Source organism: Rattus rattus, chromosome 9 (genome assembly GCF_011064425.1).
Source record: "Rattus rattus isolate New Zealand chromosome 9, Rrattus_CSIRO_v1, whole genome shotgun sequence".
NCBI lineage: Eukaryota > Metazoa > Chordata > Mammalia > Rodentia > Muridae > Rattus > Rattus rattus.
In genome coordinates, this window is record NC_046162.1 from 87,291,930 (window position 1) to 87,314,589 (window position 22,660).

At 42.8% G+C, this 22,660-nt stretch overlaps 1 protein-coding gene across 5 annotated transcripts in view; it reads right to left on the bottom strand.

Annotated features, from left to right (window-relative positions):
- Ap2b1 (adaptor related protein complex 2 subunit beta 1) overlaps nucleotides 1–22,660 on the bottom strand; it is a 105,437-nt gene that overhangs the window by 12,866 nt on the left and 69,911 nt on the right. For all 5 annotated transcript variants that reach the window (XM_032912741.1, XM_032912740.1, XM_032912739.1 and 2 more), the window contains 2 exons: nucleotides 2,091–2,175; nucleotides 1,097–1,183 (listed from right to left, as the gene is read on the bottom strand). In XM_032912741.1, coding sequence (XP_032768632.1) covers nucleotides 1,097–1,183; nucleotides 2,091–2,175 — 172 coding nt within the window. The remainder of the gene's footprint in view (nucleotides 1–1,096; nucleotides 1,184–2,090; nucleotides 2,176–22,660) is intronic.

Consider the following 22,660-nt stretch of genomic DNA (forward strand, 5'->3'; position numbering starts at 1 on the left):
TGCTCTGCTCCAGCCACACCAGAGAAAACCCGTGAGGAGGCATCACTATTCAGGGTGGGGGGTGAGGGGAGGAGGGCCCAGGGGCAAATGAGGAAGGGAAAGAAAGACTGAAGGTCAGCACCGCTGTCTCTCCTCTTAGGTTACCTTTTCCCATTTTACTATAGCTACAAAATTAACTACAAAGCGGTTTAGGAATGAATGCTGATTAAAAAGGTTAGTATTATATGAAAGCAGATGAAAGGGAGTAAAAATAAAGGTTATCAGCTAGGCTCTAATCAACCACAATATGTACTTCATTTATAAATGGAATACTAACTACAGCATTTCCTCCAAAGCCAAATGCAGATACAAGAGATGGACTAGTCTTCTCAAGTCTTAGGAAGGTGACTGTCCACATTTATCACTTCACTTACTTGGTGCTGAGGATTTTTAAGTAATATGACTGACGGTTACGTCTAGTATGGAAAGACGAGTGAAGTACATGGGTCAGTTATGGCTTATGGCTGTTTCATATTTTTCTACATTTTGTGATGCTAAGAGGCTTTTGTGTAAGTTAGGGCTAGTTTATTCATTTGTTCATTTTATTTTTTAATTTATTGGTTCTTGTAGCCTGTAAGTAATTTAGTGCCTTACATCAAAATATCCCATTTCTTTCTTTTTTTTCCCTTTGTATTGAGAGAGAACAATGAACAATGCTTGTTAGCCTGGGACTTACTAAGTAGACTTAAAAGCTGGATTAGAACTCACAGAGACTACCTGTCTCTGACTCAAGTGCTGGGATTAAAGGCATGTACCACCGTGTGTGTGTGTGTGTGTGTGTGTGTGTGTGTGTGTGTGTGTGTGTGTGTGTGCATGCGCGTGTGTGTATTTTAAAGAGATGGGCTCATTATATAGGCAAAACTGGCCTGGAACTTGTAATTCTCATGCCTCAGCCTAAGTTGTTAGACTACAGGTGTGTACCTCAGCGATTTGCAAATAATGCATTTAACATGCAATCCACCACACCCATGTTAAATGTGAGAAAGAAGTAGGCACAGGAAGAAGTTTAAATATTTAATTTCACTAAGCCGAGAGTGAACGCACAGCCACTACTTACCAGCGTTTAAATGACACTCCTTAATCTGAAATTGGAGCTCATTTTCATTGGGAATATCCTTCCACGTCGCAAGGAAGACCTGGCGTTCTATGTGGGAAGGGAGAAGGGCGATGCGTCAGTACTGTCTCCTGATGCCTTCCACCAGTTCCCTCTGACATGCTAGGACGGGCTAGGATAAGTATGTGATGCACACTAGGCCTTTCTGGATTGGACAGACACACACTGGAAGTTTGCAGGAAAGAGTTTAGTTTTGGCTCTTTATATTCCTAGGGCTGACTTTGGGCACATTTCCTTTCCTTTCTTTTCTTTCCTTCCTTCTCTTTCTTTCTTTCCCTCCCTTCCTTTCTTTCTTTATTCTCTTTCCTTCCTTCCTTCCTTTTCTTTCTTTCTGTTTTTTGAGACAGGGTCTCTCGGTGTAGTCTGGCTGTCTGGAACTCACTCTGTGGACCAGGCTGGCCTCAAACTCAGAGACCTGCCTACCTTTGCCTCAAGTGCTGGTAGTAGGTGTCATGGACGGATGGTGGTTTCTTAAGTAAGGAAAGGGAGAGTCAATAGCTATCTTGGGTAGTATAGGAGACTAATGGTTACTACAAACTACTGAATACTTAACTTAGTATAAACAGTGTAGACTAAGTGCTAAATGTACACACCATCTCACTAACTCATTATAAAAACGACTTCCATTTTGCAAATGTAGAAACTAAAACACAAAGTCTAATGAGCATCTTGCCTACCACCAGACAGATAATACATAGTGAAGCTGACCCTCTCATCTTGTGTTTGGGTGAGGGGGTTGAGTCAGTCAGCTAAGTGAGCAGTACTGAAATTTGGGGTGGCAGAGTAAGAACCCCAATGATCAACTATTTATTGGGGTACTAGAATATACTAATCTCATTTTAAATTTCACAATGGTCTGTACTTCTAGGGCTATGCTGTGCCTGCCATTCGGATAATGGCCGCAGGTATATTTAGCAGGACAGGAGGACACACTTACCCATTTTGCCATCTTCTACAAAAAGCACATTGAGTGGGATGAGGCAGCTGAAGTAGAAGACATCAATATTGTTTTTAACAGCCACCTGGCAGGAAAGCAAAGTGGAAAAATGTGGACATCAATGAGGAGCCGGGTAGGAGGAGAGAGCAGGTGTGTGTGTCTAGAAATCTGCTTCCCATGTCAGCCAGTGCAGGCCTCCCAATCAATACACAGCAGCCCACAGCCTGCAAAGCACACCCCTCCCCACTCACCAACATGGAACTGTGACTACGTGTGAGAACTGTCTCCAGGAAGCCCATCTGTGCATACCCTCTAGGACCAGTGATCCTCAACCTGGAGTCTCCACCCCTTTGGAGGCTGAAGGACCCTTTCACAGGGTTTTACATCTATTCATAACAGTAGCAAAGTAACAGTTCTGAAGTAGCAACGAAAACATTTTTATGGTAGGGGTCATGAGGAACTGTATTAAAGGGTCACAGTGTTAGGAAGGCCGAGAACCGCTGCTCTAGACAAACGATAAGCTCTGTAGTAGTGTCTTTTCAACTTTAAAAAACTTGAAATTCTTGAGTGATTCCGGGTGCACATGGAAACTATGATGACTATGCAGAGGTCAGAGGGCATCTTTTGGGTATCATACTCTAAGCCCTGTCTACCTCCTCTGAGACAGGGCCTTTCACTGGTCTAGAACTCACCAATGAGGCTACCCGGTCTCCACTTGCGTGATGCACGTGCCACATCTTGAATTTCTACATAGGTTCTAAGGATGAAATTCAGGTCCTCCAGCCTCCTCTGCATAACATTTCTATTCTTTTTCATAACTATTCTAACAAAGCAGGCATCATTCCCTTCTGGTTTTATAGATAAGGAAACTAAAGGAGGGAAAAGGAACACCAGGTCATAAAGACTACACCAAGATTCAAACTCGTTTGTCTGTGTTCAAATCAATCTACATTATGTTTTTTTCTTTTTTTCCACAAAAACTAGAGGCCACAGATGCCTCTTAACTTTTCCAAGAGATGGGTTTGATAAGCCTACTTCCCAGGTCCTAGCACAATGCAAGCTCGAGCACTGGTAAACCTGGTGGTTCTAAGGAAAAGCATTAAAGGCAACAGATGAGCTTTCTTCCCACAACACAAACTGCTGGGCTATGGTCTCACCGCAGATACTTCATTTGGGAGACAACAATAATGAAAGCGTGGGGGAGCAGGCAGTCCTACAGCAGGGTCCAGGGCATGGAAGGTGGGCAGAGAGAGAGCTGCTCCAATACTCCGCTGCACTCTGCCACCGATGACTTCCTCACCACGGTCCCTGTACTGCAGGAAAGTGTTCCTCTGGGTGAGGTCTATGATCACTATCCAAGCCTATTTCCTTCTCACTTTGCTCTTAAAAAGTAAAAGAAACTAGTAGAAGTGGCTGATGCAGAAGGGATAATGTGAGTTCAAGCCAACCGGTGTTACAGAGACCCTATTGCAAAAGACAAAACTAAACAAACGAAAAGTAAAAAAAAAAAAAAAAAAAAAGTGTGTACCTAGAGCCTTCCAACCTCCCTACCTACCCAACTTCTCTTTCAAAAAACGAAACAGAAACAACAAACAAGAAACAAAAATAAAAAAGCCAAGAAACACAAAACCTCACAAAAATGAAAATCAAAACAAATAAGCAAAAGACCAATAAGGCCCCATCCACCCACATACACACAAAAAGCCAAACAAAGCAAAATGCAACAAAAGCCCACAAAAATACCAGAGTTGTATGTCCGCTGACTACTCCTGAGCATGGGCCTACCTGATATAGCCAATGGCACTCCCCTGGAGAAAACTGAGTTTGCCCTTTGCAAACAGCCTTTTGGCTGGGAGAAGAACTCTGGTCCATTTACCCTCAAGTGCTGGGACATGTGATGGCTTGAACCTGTGCAGGTCTTGTGCATGATGCCACATCCTTTGAGTTCATGCATGCACCAGTCCTTAGTATCTGGAAGATACCGTTCCCTAGTCACCCACTAGTGCTGGATTTTACAACTGTAATCCTCTTCCACGTAGAGCCCTGATCTTCAGGGACGGAATTTGATGGAGACATCCCATTTAGGACTCAGTGCTCCAAAGCCTCTCTCTCGTTCTTTGCCCACTGTCTGGTTGTGGCTCTCTGTCCTAATTCCCATCTACTGCACAAAGTTTCTCTGATGGGGCAGACGGAGGGGCACTGATCACCCATCATCCCTTCTTTCCTATCCAAACTAGGTACCTGTCTCTTCATCAAAACTGTGGCTATGTGATAGAGGAAGCTCCTTTGCAGTCCCCAATTTCTCACCAGCTCCTTTTCTGAAGGTAACTAGCACCTTTGCTTCCTCCCCTCCTGGGTGTCCCTTCTTGAAAACAGTCTCTCTGATCTCTCAGAACTCCTTCAATCACTTTCTTATTGAGCTGTGCTTCTGGCCTTCCAATCCCCAAGCCCAGAAGTCTCTGACCTCCAGCACACAGCCTGGTTCTCAGAGACTGGTAGGTTAAGGCAGGGTAAGGAATGTCAGGAAAGGGACGTGAGGCTCTTACAGCACCGCTGAAGCACCGCTGAAGCACCGCTTTCAGAGGGTAGAGCAGCCGTGCGCTTCTGGAAGAGAGCTACACTTAAACCCACCCGATTCTCGGCAGCAGAATGTGAGAAAAGGACACTCTTCACCTTAGGTCTCAAGGCAGTGCCTGGCTCTGTGAAGCACATTTCCAACTGAGACTTGGGGAAATGGAATTGGCTGGCCACGGAGGGTTTCGTGAATACTAATGACTGTCATTACCCTCATTCTGAATACAACGCAGTCAGCTCTCACAACGTGCCATCAGTTTAAACATTTACTGGTACTCACCACATTCCAAGCTTTTGTGAACGAACTAAAAATAGAGAAAATAAGATGCTTATCTCCACAGGGATAGTGGGTCTTAACTAAAGCTTTTATCAGAACCATCCGGACAGGTTTTTCACAATGGACACTAGGGATCTGCTCTATATGAAAGAATTACAACTTCTCCATCCGGAAACAGTGTCTAGAATGACCACTAATTTACAGCAGTGCCTTCTAAGAAGCCCGAGTGAGTCCATAAACATTTGTCTTTCTGAGATGCCTGTTCCATCAAAGTCTGACTGCAATGAAAGTCACAAATGTTCCTGGAGTTTAGCCGGCTAAATCTGGACCTCCTAAAAAGGCCAGGAACCCCCTGACACTGTGACACACATTACACTGCCCCAAAATGTCTGCTCTAGAATGTGAAGTATTCTGCCTCTAATCAAAGGCAGCAGACAGTGCTGGCAGAGTCTTGGGAGCCAGAACTACTGACTTCGAATTCTAACTTTGACATGTGCTTGCTGTGTGACTTAGGGGCAAGTAGTACTCAGATTAATTTCCTGTCCACAAAGAGTCAGAGGCATTATTCCCAGGGCTGTCATAAAGAAGAGTTTGTGTTTGCTAAGCACACAGAATGCTAACTCGCAAGCACTGTGAGGAACGTAAGACGCCAAGAAACTGCTTTCACCATCTCCATTTCTTTTGATTTTTTTTTTTCTTTTTCTTTTTTTCGGAGCTGGGGACCGAACCCAGGGCCTTGCGTTTGCTAGGCAAGCGCTCTACCACTGAGCTAAATCCCCAACCCTCTTTTGATTTTTTATTGAGACTTTTTTTTAAGTAATTAAGGATACCCACATTAGATCACACAGATTTTACTATTACTATACGCTCCATAGGAATCAGAGTTTTAAAGGGCTTACTGGCAAACTGTCTGCTTAAGGGAAATGCCTCTTTCAACTGTGGCTAGGTAAGGGAACATCTTTTGGGAGCAACTGCACAGGTTACTTTCAGGGGAAATGTTTTAATCTTTTATATTAGCTTTCAAAATTTGTACTTTGCAGTTTTCAAACTCTTACCATGGGGAAGAACTGTGTTCATCTCAGGAGTCAGTGTTCTCTTGGATCTGCCTCCTGTCTACCTCTCCCGGCTATTTCCTTCATTTCAACCATATCCAAATTACTTCTTGTTCCCCAATACTGAAATTCACAGCTCTGTACTTTTCACATTCTGTTCTTTCTGCTTGATACATTCTTTTCCTTAAGCTTTGTTTAACTGTAAGACTAGCTCAGTCTTAAATTTTCAGAAAGCCCTAAAAGCCCCCTCACAGCACCCAATGCACACTACAGTGCAGATACAAACTTATTATTTACACAGGGTCACTACTGCTACAGTGAGCTGAGAGTACAGGGCATTTCACTTTGACCAGCACGCGGCCTGGGCCCATCAATCTTTGCTGGATGGGCTTAAGGGAAGGGCAGTACACAGATGGACCACAGCGCCAGTCTGTTCACTGGGTCCCCTCTATTATGCACTTCATTCATATTCAGAACAAAGCTCTCTCAGGAACACACACTCCCAATGAGGCCCAGGGTGAGGTGTAGGAGTCCAAGTTAGATGGTGGTGATATTTTAAGTTTGAAATCAGAACCAAAATATTATCTAGCACTTTAAGGTAGTAGACTATATCCTAAAGGATGCTAGATACTAGCCAGGCATGGTGAGACACATCTTTAATCCCAGCATCTGGGAGGCAGAGGCAGATAGATCTCTGAGTCTGAGGTCGGCCTGGTCCACATAGTCAGTTTCAGGCCAGCCAAGTGTGTGTGTGTGTGTGTGTGTGTGTGTGTGTGTGTGTGTGTTTGTGTATAGTGAGATCCTATCTCAAGCAATCAATCAATCAAATAAAATAAAAATAAAAAACCAACCAAATAAACAAAAGAGCAAGCTAAATGCCCATGGATATGCCAACCATCTTTGAGTGTAAACAGAGCCTGTCTCCTCTTTGAGATTATTCACCTGCACACACGTTTGTGTACCATGGTAATGTCTGGTGCCTGCAGAAGTCAGAAGAGGGAGTTGGATCCCTGGAACTGGAGTTACACATTGTTGTGGGTCACCACGTGAATGTTGGGTACTGCGCTGCTTCAGGAGCAAGCCCTAGAACCTATCTTCTTCTCCCCCTCCCACCTTCTTCCGCTTCCTTTTCTTTAGGGTGTTGGACATTGAATGTAGAGCCTTTCATATGGTAGGCAAGTGCTCCAAGATGGAACTACACCCCAGGCCTTTATTGTTTTAAAAACACAATCTTATAATGTGGCTCAGATCTTTCTGTCTCTGACTCCTACAGAGACAGGTATAATCCATTAAAATTTAAACAAAACAAAAACAAAACCTTTCTATAGGATGATGGTGGTAGGGGGGCTAATTGTGTAGCCCTGTTCTGCTCTCTTAACTTTTGCCTTCCAAGTGCTGGGATCACTCTCAAGCCCATCTTCATGTTATCATTGTTTTGAAAGATAAATTTAAAACACTATGTACATATGTGTATCTGTGTGTGGTTTTGTGCACATTTGTGTGTGTGCTCATAATGGCCAGAGGCACTGGAGTTACAGGAGCTTGTAAGCCACTTAACATGGGTGTTGGGAATCAAACTTGGGTTTTCTGAAAGAGCATACCTTACTCTTTAACACTGAGCTCTCTCTTTCTCCTGCCCCTGCTATCATTTCAAACTCAATACATAAAATACAGAACCTTTTAGGATCTTCCTATTTCTGCTTGTGTCTCCACCCATCCACCTGCAACTCCCCTTCACACGTTTATTTACCTTCTCCAGTTTATTTTAACACAGTAGCCAGAAGGATATAAAACATACACTGTCCGGCAAGTACTTCTCTGCGCAAACCTTCGCTGGCCCCATCCCATTCAGAATGAACTGCCTATAATGTGCTCTCTCCACTCATGCGGTGACGGCTCCTCTTGGCAGTTCCAGATAAGGGCTGTTCTTTGCACAGGGCACACATCTAATTCTGTGCTTTTGTCCTTGCTGTTTCTTCTGTGGAACACTCTTCCTCCTGACATCTGCATGGTTAACTGCCTCCTCACAGCTCTCTCATCACGGTTAATCTTAGGCAGGCAGGTCTTCCAGACCAAGTATTATGATAGAAACCCCATCCCTGTACAGCCCCAGGAGCCACAGATAGATCCTTGCTTTAGCTGATTTTTTTCACTGTCCTCTTTCCTGTCCCACATGCTTTTTATTTCTCTTTTTAACTTTATTTGTTGGCTTGGTTGTACCCCTCTAAGGAGCATGAATTATTTGAAGGAATTTTTGTCTTTTGTTTACTATGTTTTCTAGTACCCATATTCATAGGAGTGTTGTTGGGTAGGTACTACGTAAGAATGATTATAAAAAATTATCATCATTTAACAAAAAAAAGTGTGTGTGTGTGTGTGTGTGTGTGTGTGTGTGTGTGTGTGTGTGTGCAAGCACGTGGCACATTAGAACAGGTGCCCAATCCCCTGGTAGAGGCAGTTACACTTATGAGATGCAGTTGTGAGCTGCCAGATGTGGGTGCTGAACTCAGGTCCTCCACACGTGCAGCAAGGGCTTTCAACTGCTGAGCTAATGTCTACCCCTCTACTCAAAGCTTTTTGACCCCCTTTTGGTTTAGACAAGATATGAACTTAGTTTAAAGGTTCTGCAAATAGAGCACTTCTCAGCCTCCTAGTGTATGCTCCTTAACAGAGGGGTAAAGCATGCATGCTTACTAGGAGAAAATAGGAAAGGTAAAAATTATTCTAATATGAATTAGCCTATGATAAGGATGCAATTCCTTTGAAGTTCTACTGAATAAATTTCATAATACATGTATATGTTTTAATATGAAAATATGTATCTTCTTTTACCTCTGACTAAAGGTGTCCGTCCGTCCGTCCGTCCGTCCGTCCATCCATCCATCCATCCATCCATCCATCCATCCATCGTCTGTCTTTAAGGCATTCTCTCACTGTATAACCTTGCCTGGCCTGAGACTTATTGACCTTGAACTCAGAGAGATCTATCTGCTTGTTTCTGGCTTCTAAGTACTTTCATTGTATAGGCTTTAGCTTTAAGTATCCTCAGTGCTAGGCATGGTGATACACACCTTTAATCCTAGAACTCAGGAAACAAAGGTAGGGAATGGTCAACATAGCAAGTTCCAGAACAACCAGGGCTACATAGAAAGACCCTATCTCAAAAAATAAAACAACAACAAAAGTCAAGTACCCTTAGCAAGGCCAATTGGTGGTTCTTAAAGTTGAGTGAGTTGAAACTGGCATAAAAAATAGATACAAATAAAAACAGAAAGTTATCTCTGTGGCCATGTACGTTGGTACATGCCTATAATCCCAGGTACTGGGGCAAGAGGATGGTAAGTATGAGGGCACTATAGACCGAATAGAAAGATAGCAAGATCCAGTTCCAAAATGTCAAAAGCAGATATAATGGAAATGCCGATAATCTCAGTCCTCAAGAGCTGGGAGCAGGAGTTCAAGGCCACAGGCCAGCTTGGGCTACACAGCAAGACCATGCCTTAAAAAAACAAGACACAGCACTGAAAATATCACTATCTAGCTCATAAGCAGTTAATGTTCATTTCACCTATGTAAATATGCATGATGAAAAATTAATGCCGTTCAAAGAGTGTAAGACTCACAATAACCACACTCCCAAATGAAAATGAAAAATGGATCCACTGAACAAAGGCATAGTACGCCTGCTTCAGCTTCAGCCCTAGGACTTCCCAAAGCAGAGCACAGACGGTACAAGGAGAGGGCTGCCTGCTGCTCTGGCATATACCATGTGCAACATGTGGCCATGGCACTATGAACCTGCTTCCTTCTCAGGACATCAACAGGAAGAGTAAATAGACAGGATTATTGCAAGCCTCTCTGAAACACAAAAGTGAGCTAAAAATGCTTAATAACAATAATAATGTTTTTTAAAGTTACTTTCAGGGGCTGCTGGGGAAAGAGTAGCCTGTCAGCGTCAGCCTGTACCCCACAATTACTTTCTTTTCCTAGTATAGGAAGCCTACTGCAGTAGCTGCAGCCTCTTTATGGTGGCACAGCTGGAGATGAACAGGCTAAATTAATATTCTAACTGTGTTCCAGTGTATTTAAAAGCACTATAAAAAGGTCTGAAATGAACTCAGTCTGAACTCTGGCAGATGAGGCCTCTTACCACACCCCTCACCACAGGTAACCAAACAAGATACAGACCAAACCAAAACCAAGTGAGCAGTATAGGGCTCACCTTCCAGATTATCTTATTTACTCTGTGACGTCACAAGTGACCTTTCCAAGTCTCTGGAGAATAATTTCTCTTTTTATTCCTTTTCTGCATTTAGCTTTTGGAGAGATTATTTGCAGACCAGTCCAAGTTAGGACCGAGCAGTGACGCCAACCATCTCCAGTTCTCTGAGGAGTGATGATTCAGAGGTGTTTTTAAAGCACCCCACAACCTAGTCAACAGATCCTAGGGGAATGGCTCAGAGTGACAGGTTTTTAATGGCACAGACTCTAAGTGTGAGATGCAGCATCTGAGACTTGGGCAGAAACGGCCCTTCCTGTTAGCTGCAGGAGTTCAATTGACCTACAGCTTTCTTCATTCTTAATTAATGCCAAAATTATCGTCTGTCTAAAGTTTAAATATTGCCTTCCATTTCAAGGCCTGTTGACCAATCAATTATGGGAGATCCTCAGAGATATCCTGATGAAGCAGAGCTATCTGCCTCATCTGACAGTATCTAGGCACAATAAAAAACATAGCAGAAACACGGAAGTCTGTACAGAAAAGAGCAGTTTACTTCTCATCAAATTCTAATTAATCTCTAGTCCAATGCTGATTTGCAGACAGTTCTTGTTCTATTCTTTCTTTGACCATCTGCTAGGTGAGGAGGACTCATGTGAGCCGAGTAGGGCTCAAACCAAACTGCTGGGTGTCCTAGTTAAAGGCTCTCCTTGTTGGTTCTCTGGAGATGGTGGGGCGTTATCCACTGTCAAGAGTATGTGAACAGGAACCCCACACAGGGCAAGTATGTCAGCTTCCTCTCCTGACAGAAACAGTGTTCCAGGTCCCTAGGTAAAAGCCCCTATGGGCAATGACATGCACTTCAGTGCCTGTAGTTTTGACAGAAATGGAAGCTTTGAATACGTACCTCCTCTTTCATAACTCCTAGAACTCAAAATTCTCCAGTGGACAAATTATTACTGGATTTTAAAAATACAACAAATTCTTAGGAGCCAATCTCTTTTTAGGTTTGAAGAGGAGATAAAAACAGAAATGTGTCTTCTGTAAGTTCTCTTTCTGCCAGGAGAGCTTCTTAATCTAGTCTCAAAGTTCTCAAGTCATTTAGACCATGGGTTAGATTAGATTCCAAAAATGTCAAGGAGTAGATTAAGGTTGTAAAGCAGACAGACATTGGTTTCAATGAGAGATTAAACTGTCAGAATTCTGACTTGGGTAGAGGCACACAAGAATGAATCCAAGGCTGTCTATGAAAGAAGCCCAAAGCACAGGACCATTAGAACTACTACAATCAAGTTCTACAACTCTTAAAGATTTATCTTTACTTTTTACTTATGTGTACATGCACACATGCATACAGGTGCCTGTAGGGCCTGGAAGAGTGTCAGATGTCCTGGAGCTGGAGTTACAGATAGTTGTAAGCCTCCTGGTTTAGGTCCTAGAAACCAAACTTTGGTTCTCTGAAGAAGCAGGGCAAGCACTCTTAATCACTGTCTCTCTAGCCAAGGTCTGAAATTCTTATTGCAATTTAAATCAGATCCAAGTAGCCTACCTATAGCCTTTACAGAAGCTCTCTGAACAGCAGGGGACAGGCTAAACTAACCCTCAAAGTCCCAACACTATCTATAGTGTAAGAACAGCCAGCTAGGTGACAATTCATTCCCATGAAGTTCAGCTTAGGAATTTCAACCTCTGTAGCCCATATCTCTTAATTTATAATCATACCTATTTTTCCTTACTAGTGTAAACTTTCTGATTACATGCAAAGACAAACCTAGAATCAGAATTTTTCTTTTAAAGGCAAAAGGTAGACTGTTTGATCATTATCTGAAGAAACTGTTTTCTTTTCTATGCATCCCTAACTGGCCTGGAACTCACTATGTAGACCAGGCCAGCTTCAAACTTACGTTGATCCACCCATCTCTGTTCCCCAAGTGCTAGGATTAAAGGTGTGTGCCACCATGCCTAGCTCTGAAATCCTTACAAGCAAATTGTCCTTAAAGCAAATAAATGAAGGAGCAGGTAAAGTGAACAACTGTGTCATTTTACCTTGACTTGGTTTTAGAGGTGGGGTTTGAGTAGGTAGTCCAGGCTGGCCTCTCGGTGGTCCTCTCATTTCCACCTTCTCAGTGCTGGGATTACAGACAAGAGCTATCATGCCCATCTTAACTTTCTATTCAATGTCCTCCCACCTCTCTGTGCATTGTCTCTTTCACAGACTTCTTTGCCTTTATTTGGGTTATGAAAGGCAAGCAAGCTACATTTTAGTCTCTCAGTGAAAATGTCTTGTTTAGTTGTATTTCCTGCAGGTATAAGAAATGATCACTCTGGTTTTTCTAAGGCACTTAGAAAGAATCCTTGAACTTTTTTATTTACTCTGAGCTTGAGCTTCCAGATTTACCCTAGAAACACTAATAAAGGTAGTCTTGAGCTCTTACAACATAAATAACTTAGGGCTGGCAGTGTGATTTTATTCTGAAGGTGTATAGGCATAGGTTAGTGACACAGAACTTCTCCAAATGTCAGAAGATGTTCTATTTGTCTCCTCACCTCCAATCTTGGGATGTATCCATGTGCTTGAAAGCAATGGTTCCTTTCCTGTTCCCTCCCACGGACAGGAACCTGTGATGGTCTGAGATTAAATTTAGGCTTAGGATTACCTCCCCTCCACAAATGGCTGTTGGACTACCGAGCGACAGGCAGAGATTATAGGGGGAGACCCTGCTAAGATGAAGAGTTGGTCTTGCTGGATACTGTTCAAGAACTGGAGGAATCTGACATTTCTAAATGGGAAAAAGGTCACTGATAACAAATATTTACTACTCTGTTGTTTGGCACTGTTCTAGGCACTGAGGTGTTGTGAGTGTGGGGGCAGTAACTGCTGCTCTTCTAAAGTTTGCTCTCATCAGAGTGGGGAAGGAGGTGAGAGGGAAAAACATGTATTTAAAATGTAGTAAGTAGCACAGGAAGAAAAAAGGTCAAGGGACTGGAGCAGCGGTGGAGTTAGACTTTACTTAAAGAATCTATTTTGGCAGAGCCCTGAATGAAGCAAATAAACCACGTAGATAGAAGTTGGGAGGGCATACATACTCCAGACAAGAAGATGGCCAATTTAAAGGTTTCAGAGTAGCAGCAGACTTACTGGCAGCCCTGAGCCTGGGGAAGGGGCAGAGGAACAAATGGAGTCAATGATGTAAGAAGAGAGAAGGATATGGTTAGGACACATAAGGTTCTGTCAGGACTTCAGCTTCTCAGCTTAGACAATTATGAATGTATATTCTTTCAGACTGGAAATGTGAGCTTAAAGAAAGAGGGTTAAACAACAGCCAAGCAATGTTCAGTCCTATGAGCCGCATGCCTTACAAGGAACTTCAGGTCAAGAGAAAATAATGTCAAGATATATGTCTCTGTTCTTGCTCAAAGTGGCTCCCCTCTCCTGCCCCCAAAGTGGTGCTGCAGATTAAACCCAGGGCCCAAGTTCTACCACTGAGCTATGTATGCAGCCCCAAGTTCTTATTTAAATCAAACAAACAAACAAACAAACAAACAAAAACACTTTATGGAAGGAAAATAAACTAGGAACTTCTATGACATCTTTTTGCCAAACTATGGCTTTGACTAATAAGTGATACTAGTACAGCGAACAACCCCGTGACTCTCCAGACACCTTCACTACAAACATTCGCCTTTTTCTTCCTCTAGTTAGCCTTTAATAAAATTCCTTTATACAGTGTCATTTAGCCATTATAGTACTGATGGCCAAAAACAGCCATCAATAATTTCACAGGCCTTTCAGTCTAGAGACAGGTCACTTTTCCATATGCTAAACTTAATATGATTTATTTTTATTTTATGTGTGTGAGTGCTTTGCCTGCATGTATAGATGTGTATCACATGGGTCCATGGCACCCACAGGGGTCAAAAGCGGGCATCAGATTCCCTGGTTACGGACTGTTGGGCCTCCAGTGGGTGCGGAGAACTGAGTCTGGGTCCTTGGTAAGAGCCTCCAGTGCTTTCCAGCACCGAGCCATCTCTCCAGCCCTCCAAATGCCAAACTCTTACCGTGGCAGTTGTGCAAACCCTACACAACACACACACAGCACGGGAATACCTCTCTTCCTTTTCAGTGACAGCTACCCGTACCCTGCCAGGACTGGGGGACTGCAGCTGTCACATCTTAAATGTCATAACATTAATGCTCAGGGGTGCAGTGGAGGAAGGGAACCTCCTGCCTGCTGTGAGAGCTTATTGTTAAACTTTCCTTATTTTCTAAAGTTCAAGAAATTGAACCCAGGGGATTTACACACACCGGGTAAGAGTTCTGCCGATAAGCTATTCCTCCAGTGGCTGTTAGACCTGAAGACAGGGGCTAGCAATGGTGCAGCAAGTAAGGACACCTGCCACACACAGCCTGAGTCAGGTCTCTAGGACCCACAGGTGAAAGGAGACAACCAACTTCTGCAAATTGTTTTCAGGTTCCTCTATGTGCACATCCACACTGAAAGAGGCAAAAAGGTTCTTGTGCTCACAGAAAAGCCTAGGAAAAGCAGGAAGGTTAAACACACAGGATTTCTTAAAAGGAAGGTCAAACATACACTTCCTTCAAAGGAAGGGATGCACAACCTGTTGTCCACCCAGAAGGCTGACAGCTGACAGAATTAATAGCCTGGTGACCTTTGCGTTGTCTGTGTGGCCATACTGGATCCTCCTTAGCTCTTACCAGGAGCTTTTCCCTCAGTCAATCTATCAATCCTATCTTTATAGAAAGTGTCATATGTGGTTTTAATGCAGTCCTGTCTGATCTTTAGTTTACTTTGTTCCTCAAGATTTATGTATGCTTAATTGTGCACATGGAATTGAGTTATTGATCACCAGCAAAGTTTTCACCAAATTGTGCTGCTTAAATACACCTAAAATAAATTACTCAGAACACCAGCTACTGAGTCACTTTGAACAGAACTGTCTTACTTTTCGCCTCTCACAGACTGTTACTCTACTGGCCACGGAGGTCACAAAGACCCTCCTCTCTCCCTCTCCCTCTCCTCTCCCTCACTCCCGCCCCAACTAAATAATTTAAAAAGGCCCTTTAAAACATATTTAATATACATTGTACCAAGTAAATCCTCAGATAATAATTTCCAACACCACAGACTAGTATGCTATAGAAGCCCTAGTGACAGCATAAAAACTTCATTAACTATAAATTGCAAATCAAGTAGAGACACAGCTGTGTCTGTGTACTGGCCAGTATGTTATCCAACCTTATGTGAACAAAAGGAAGACATGTGGCTGTTGAGGTGCTTGACAGAAGGACAGGTCACTGAGCACAGAGGCTATCTCTACATAGTCCATTATGGAAGTGGTCATATACAGAAGAGGCAGATATTGTCAGTGAAAGCAATAGACTATGAGTATTTAGCCTCCAATTCTTTGAATGGTTCTTGGAAACAAAGGAGCCTACTAAGCCAAGGTACTTTCAAAAATGATTAGTCGATATTTTTCTTAGTTTCCAAACTATGATAGAACCTAGTGATATTCGTCAGCAAACCCAAGTTCTAACTGGGTTTTCTTTTTTAAAGTACTAAGACTAATGACTAACCTTATCAATACTTTCCCTTAAACCAGGCTTCCCTGAAATCAAACAAGAGGGGCAACAAAGCCAGGTGCAATGATGTACAACTGTAACCCCAGCTACTCAGGACACTCAGGTAGGACTGGGAGTTCAAGGCCAGACTGGGCAACATAGAGAATTTATCTCAAAGTAACACAAAAACATTAATAAAAGTAAAAATGAGTTTAGGCCAGGCACGTTTTCATTACACACACCCATGATTTTCACTCTGTGCACCTTGATTCCGAAAGAAACTTATTCTATAACATCTACAGTTGGCACCTACAGGGATGCTAAGGAAGACATATTTCAGAAAACAAACAAAAAACCAACATTCTTTTTTTATGGAATTCCACAAAGACAGAAGCAGAACATTTTAGGATAATGCACATGGATAATATTCCTGCAGACACGGATAATATTCCTGCAGACACTCAGTGCAGTATGAATTCTACCAGAAAACAGACAGGCTTTGAAACAGAAAAGAGTAAAAGCTATCCCTCCAACTCTGAGGCATTATTCTCACTATGAAAGGGTGCAGTGTTTTGTGCATGTGAGCAAGAGTTCTGCCCCTGGGATGCAGCCGAGCCCACGGCTGTGTCTTTCCACACTCGGGCTCAGAGGGCTGTGCTAAGCATCTGTACTACCTGCTGTGTGCGGATTTGGTTTTCTTTGTTGGGGGGGTGGTGGTGGTGGTGGTGGAAATTTAACCCCAGGCCTTGAACGTGACAGGCAGAGCTATACCAGTAGGCTATACCCCAAACCCTCAAGTTTTATTTCAATATGTAATGATTTTCATATTATAAAGCCTGCATTTAAATAATTTCATATTATAAGCCATGCATTTAAAAAGTAAAAAATAAAAAGTCCTATCTTATAAAACAAAGCTGGAGCAAAGCAGGAGAGTAGTGTAAGTAAATCCACACATGACCTTAGTCCAGCTCAGGAAAATCCCAACCTTCTCTTGAACTCGAACGTCTAATGTTCATTAAAGCTTTGTGTGAAGATTTTTTTCAGAATAACAAGAACAGAGGGATTACAAAGAGGTTACCTGTTCTGTATCGAAACTTCAAAGTTCTCTAAATACATAAAGACTGTACAGTTAAAGTTGTTTCCAGCCATTCAACAAATGAGAAGATTCAACTGGATTTCATTTTCTATCATCCACTCGCAACTTAAAATTATGATGGAAGATGGTTTGATTTTAATAAACAAAAGTCTATTATAGACTATTGCCAGTGTAGGGACTTTTTAAAGTTGTTAAAAATTCCTTATCCATTCTCCAGGTTTCAGCACAGGCTCTGTCCCCATGAACAACAGCCTCACAAGGAGCCTCCCTATGGCGTGAGCTTGGAGTTCTGAGACCCGAGCTCTGTGTTCAGCTGCAGCTTCTCCTGACACTGGCGGCAGATTTCTCATCTAGCAGAGTGCCTGGCCTCCTGAGAATAGTGTTACTGCTTATCGCTCGCATGCGTCATTCAGGGGGGCAACTGCTGTAACAGAGGTGCTGCTTGGCTTTTGTCAATTTGACCCAAACCTAGATATATCTAAGAGAGAACCACAGTTAAGAACATGCCTCCCTAAGAGTGGCCTGTGGGCAGGCCAGTGGGGCACTTTCTTAGTGACTCAAGTGGGAGAACCCATCTCATTATGGGTTATGCTATCCCTCGGCAGGTGGCCCTGGGGATCTAAGAAATCAGGCTAATAGGCCAGAGGTGGTGGTGCACACCTTTAATCCCAGCACTTGGGAGGCAGAGTGCAGGAGGATCTCCATGAATTTGAGGCAGCTTGTCTCCTAGGGAGTTCCAGAACAGCCAACGCTACATAGTGAGACTCTGTCTTAAGGGAGAGAAAAAAAAAAGAAAGAAAAAGAGGAAGAGAGGGAGGAGGAAGAGAAGGAGGAGGCAGGAAAGAAAGCAGACTGAGCAGGTCGAGCAAGGCATGAGGGAAGAAGCCAGCAGCCTTCCACTATGGGCTTCTTTCTGCTTTAGTTCCCACCTCTAGGTTCTGCCCTGACTTTTTCCAACGACAAACTGTGATAAGGAACTGTGAAGTGAAATAAACCTTTTTTTCTTTGTGCTGCTTAGTTTATGTCAACTTAACACAGCTAGAGTCATTTTGGAAAAAAGGAAACTCAACTGAGAAAATGCTCCCACCAGACTGGTTTATGGGCAAGCCTGTGGTGCATTTTCTTGACTGATCATTGATATGGGAGATCCTAGCTCATGATGGGCAGTGCCACTTCTATGCTGGTGTCCTAGGTTCTATAAGAAAGCAGGCTGAGCAAACCATGAGGAACAAGCCAGTAAGCAGTGCCCTCCATGGCCTCTGCATCAGCTCTTGCCTCTGGACTCCAGTGATGGACTGTGATGTCGAAAAAAAAGTGTTGTCAGGTCGAAAAGAATCCTTTCCTCCCCAAGTTGCTTTTCATTACGGTGTTTTACACAACAGTAGAAATTCTAACTACAGACATGTTCTTACAACAATCTAGTGGTGGGGTATTGGTTACAAAAACAAAAACAAACAAACAAACAAAAAAAACCAACCAAACAAAAAAACCTAAAAAACTGCCTAGGAGATTCCTGTTTTATCTTCTCTGAGGGAAGGGAGTGTAGTTGCCTGTGCTCGCTATCAGCAAGGACCTTGTACATGGAACAAGCAGCGCCCATAAAGGCCATGTGGAGTCCCCAACTATGGACCATGAAAAGCCAATGGAGCTTTAACCCCGAACTTGTTCGCACTATGCATCAGTTGGAAAAAAGCTGAAAATGCCAGGCCAGCATGTTTCATCCAAGGGAAGCTGCTGCAAAGGCCTTCCTTTGGAAGCACTCGCCAGCTTTCCTGATCCAACAGCTACAGCTGTGGACGTTCTGAGTACGAATGGACATACGGGAGACGAGAAATACTGGGGACAGGCACCATCTGCAATGGATTGTCTTACAAGCTGTGATGTAGGAGTGACAAGGGACAGAATTTTCTTAGGGCAATACAGTAAAACCCCTTCTGGACGATAAAGTCTTAAAGACAAGCATCAGAAGTGCTATCCTCTGTAGCTCATGTTCCACTTTCTTCCCTCATCACAGGCAATGGATGCTGTCTTATTTTAGAATAGGCATGCAAGGAAAAAGAATCAAGAGGCACACATCCACTTGTTTTCCCTAATCAACACTTTAGCCTCTTATCCAACAGTTTAAAAAGAGAGGACTGTAAGCAGAAAGAAGTAGTCCTTTAGCCACAGTCATCTCAAAGTTGAGTCTATATAGAAGGCTTAAAATAAGGGCTTAAAAAATTTCATTTACTTTGTTTTCTTTCTGTGTGTGTGTGTGTGTGTGTGTGTGTGTGTGTGTGTGTGTGTGTATTTATGCACAGTATACGTGTGGAGGTCAAAGGCACTCGCAGCGTTTGTTCCCTTCTTCATTTGGCAGGCTCCTGGACTGAACTTAGGTTTGTCCGGAGGCTTCAAGTACCTTTACTGGCTGAACCATCTTGTTGGCTCAAAAAGAATTTTTAAGAAGGTATCATCAGTCTTTTGAAGACAGAAATATAAATCACATTAAGGCTGAGGATGTGGTTGAATGGGCAGAGTGCTTGCCTCTAATTCACAAAGTCCTGGGTTCAATTTCCAGCACTACACAAAGTAGTTGTAGCATAAGCCTGTAAATTCAGATGTTCAAGGTCATCTTCAGCTACACAGTTAAAAGCCAGCCTGAAACACATGAACACTGCTATAGGAGAATAAAACATTTTACAGCCACAGATCCATAAAGGAAGGAAAACATAAAAGCAATAAAATCTTAATGGAGAATACACAGATTGGCAAAAATACTGTAAGATTCCTAAATGCTTAGGGCTTGCAGCACTCTGGGCTTGCACCGCCATTTAAAAGACAGGAGGAGAGGGTGGGGACGCAGTCTGCCTAGCAAGTGCAAGGCTCTTAATTCAACCCACAGCAAAGCTCTGTTAAATAAAGAAAAGAGGATGCTGGGCGGTAGTGGCACATGCCTTTAATCCCAGCAAAGACAGAGGTAGGTGGATCTCTGAGTTCAAGGCCAGCCTGGTCTACCAAGTGAGCTCCAGGAAATTCAGGCATGCCCAGAGAATCCTTGTCTCAAAAAAAAAAAAAAAAAAAAGCCCAAACTAAACCTATCCTAACCAAAACCAAACCAAATCAAACCAACAACCAAACAAAAACACCCCCAAACCAAAAAACAACACAAAAGGATTAAGATGTTATCAATAGGCCTGGATTTCCATTCCTTCCATATGGGTAGATGTTACCTGAAGCCCTGGACTCTGTAAAACAGAAGATTAATTCCTTCAGAGAGGATAAAGCAGTTGAGAGTTGGTAGGTTCAGTGACCTTACACAGAGTGAATGCTAAGACTTTCTCTCTAGCCTTTCTCAACTTCCCAGCTTCCAAATGGCTGGCAGAATCTTTATAGTACCCTGTTTATTTAAGGACTTTTAACAAAGAATCAAGAAGTTAAAAAAAAAAAAAGGACATGGTTTTTAAAAACCTCCTTAGTAATCATCTGATTTTAAGAACAGAAAAAGAAAAGCAAGCCCTTCCTGTAACAACAGCCTCACTGACCTGAGAGATGACTTCAAAGGCATGATTAAAGTTCTAGGAGAGAAGGTTTAACAGGGCAGGGGAAAGTAAAGATTAAGACAGAACATTTCCAAGTGTGAGAGAAGCATCAGCTCACAGATTCCAGATACTCTGTGCTCCAGGAGAGTGTGGGACAGGCTGGAGTGGGCAGGAGGTTGTAGAGATGCTTTGGCGCTACTCAGCCTAGCGACTATCAGCCATGTTTTCACATGTAGTAGACAAGTGGAAATGCTACCTAATTTTCATTAATTCCAGTTTATATAACCAATGTAGGCTAATGGCTACTATATTAAACAGCCTGTCCTGCAGCATTGTCTCAGCACAGCCTAAGTTCCTAAGTTTAATCACCTCCCAAACACAACAAACAATACGGCAAAAGGCTTAAAGAGATAGCAATTACCCTTTATAGGAGAAGGCTGGAGCTCAGCTTTCCTGTAGGATTCAACCACTTTGGCCCAAGCTGATCTGAAGCTCACTGCATAGCCCAGGCTAGTCTTATACTTGCTGCGCTCTGTTTGCCTAAGCCTCTCAGCAGTACTGGGACTATAGGCACCTGCCCAACCCAGATGACACTGTGAGCTAGACTTACAAATCCTTGGTAAGACGTATTCTGGGAGGACGGTGCTATCCTCATATATTCTCATGTATACAACAGGGAAAAGGAAGCAAGCAACTATGGGAAGCCATGGACATGTTGTAACCCCACCGTCTCCAAGCAGGCTCTGACTTGAAGAAGCAGTTACTTGTTGGTGAGCATTCTGAGAAAATGCTTCTAAGCAACTAACACAGGTGAAATGAAAAAACAATGACATTGGAGTCAATTAAATACACTTAGAGAAAATTTATTTAGATACTGGTTAAGGGTTTTGTTTTATTTAAATAGAGGGAATAATTTTCCGTTTTTAGTAATATAATTATCTGATATAAATAAACTCAAAAGAATTCCACAGTGCAGCAAATTTTACTCTCTATGCTATTTACAAGCTGGACTTATAAGCTGGTGTGTGTGTGTGTGTGTGTGTGTGTGTTGCTGTGGGTCAAACCTAGACCTTTACACACTGTAGGCAAGCATTCTGCCACTAAGCTATATCTGCGGCCTGACAGAAGCCTCTGATCAACACTGGAATGGCAGGAAAACCATTCTAGGTTCAAATCTCTACCGCAGATTTCATTGCTGTATCTGCAGCACACTCTGCTTCCTATTTAATAAGTAACTGGGGCTGGAGAGGTAGCTCAGTCAGTAAAGTGCATGCTTTGTAAGCATGAGGACCCATTAAAATACAAACAAAAATGGCAGGAAATGATTTTAATACCAGCAGTGGGGAGACAGGCAAAGACAGGCAGATGCCTAGGGCTCACTGGTCACCTAGCTTAACCTGCTTGGTGAACACCAGGCCAACAAGAGATAATGTCCTAAAACAAGGTAGGCTTTTGAGGAAGGACACCAGGGGTTGACCTCTGGCTGACACACACGCAGGAACAGTAGGCTGAGGCGATGGCTCAGTGGTAAAGTGCCTGATGTGTATGAGTACCCGAGTCTGAGTCTCAGCAGTCACATAAAGCCAGTTATGTATGTATGTATGTATGTATGTATGTATGTATGTATGTATGGTATGCATCTGTAACTTCAGCACTTTCAAAGTGAAGGAGAGCGATACCTGGAGCTCATTAGACAACCAGAGCAGCTGAACCAACAAACCCCAGGTAAGACCCTATCTCAAGATAAGGTGGACGGGCGCTAACCACTGGCCTCCATATCCACATGCACACACGCACGGACAGACATTTACTCGCCATGCGCAGACATGTGAAGCAGTGGTAGTATATTTTTAAATTAAACTATTTCATATTATAACAAATGATAGTTTAGTATGCATTTTAATGAAAACTTTTGTAGTAGCATTATATTACAGTCTGGGCTGTCTAGCCTAATCTAAGTTAAATCCTGACTCTTGTTCTCTCCCGGGAGGGAGATGGAAGCTATGCAGTCCTTCCCTCACTTCAGCTGTCTATGTGCTTCCTTCTCCCAGCAGACATTAATTCACTGTTCGGAAAGATAAAAGCCTTTTTCTTTTTAAGGTTTTGTTTATCTTTACTACTGAGAAATGCCAATTAATAAGAGTCACGATTACACTCTGCCCAAGAAGAAAACCTGAAGAATCAGTAGTTGACTACAGATGAAATTAGAGGTGGGGTAGGTTGTGCTTGGTAGGCAAGTGATCGCCCCAATCT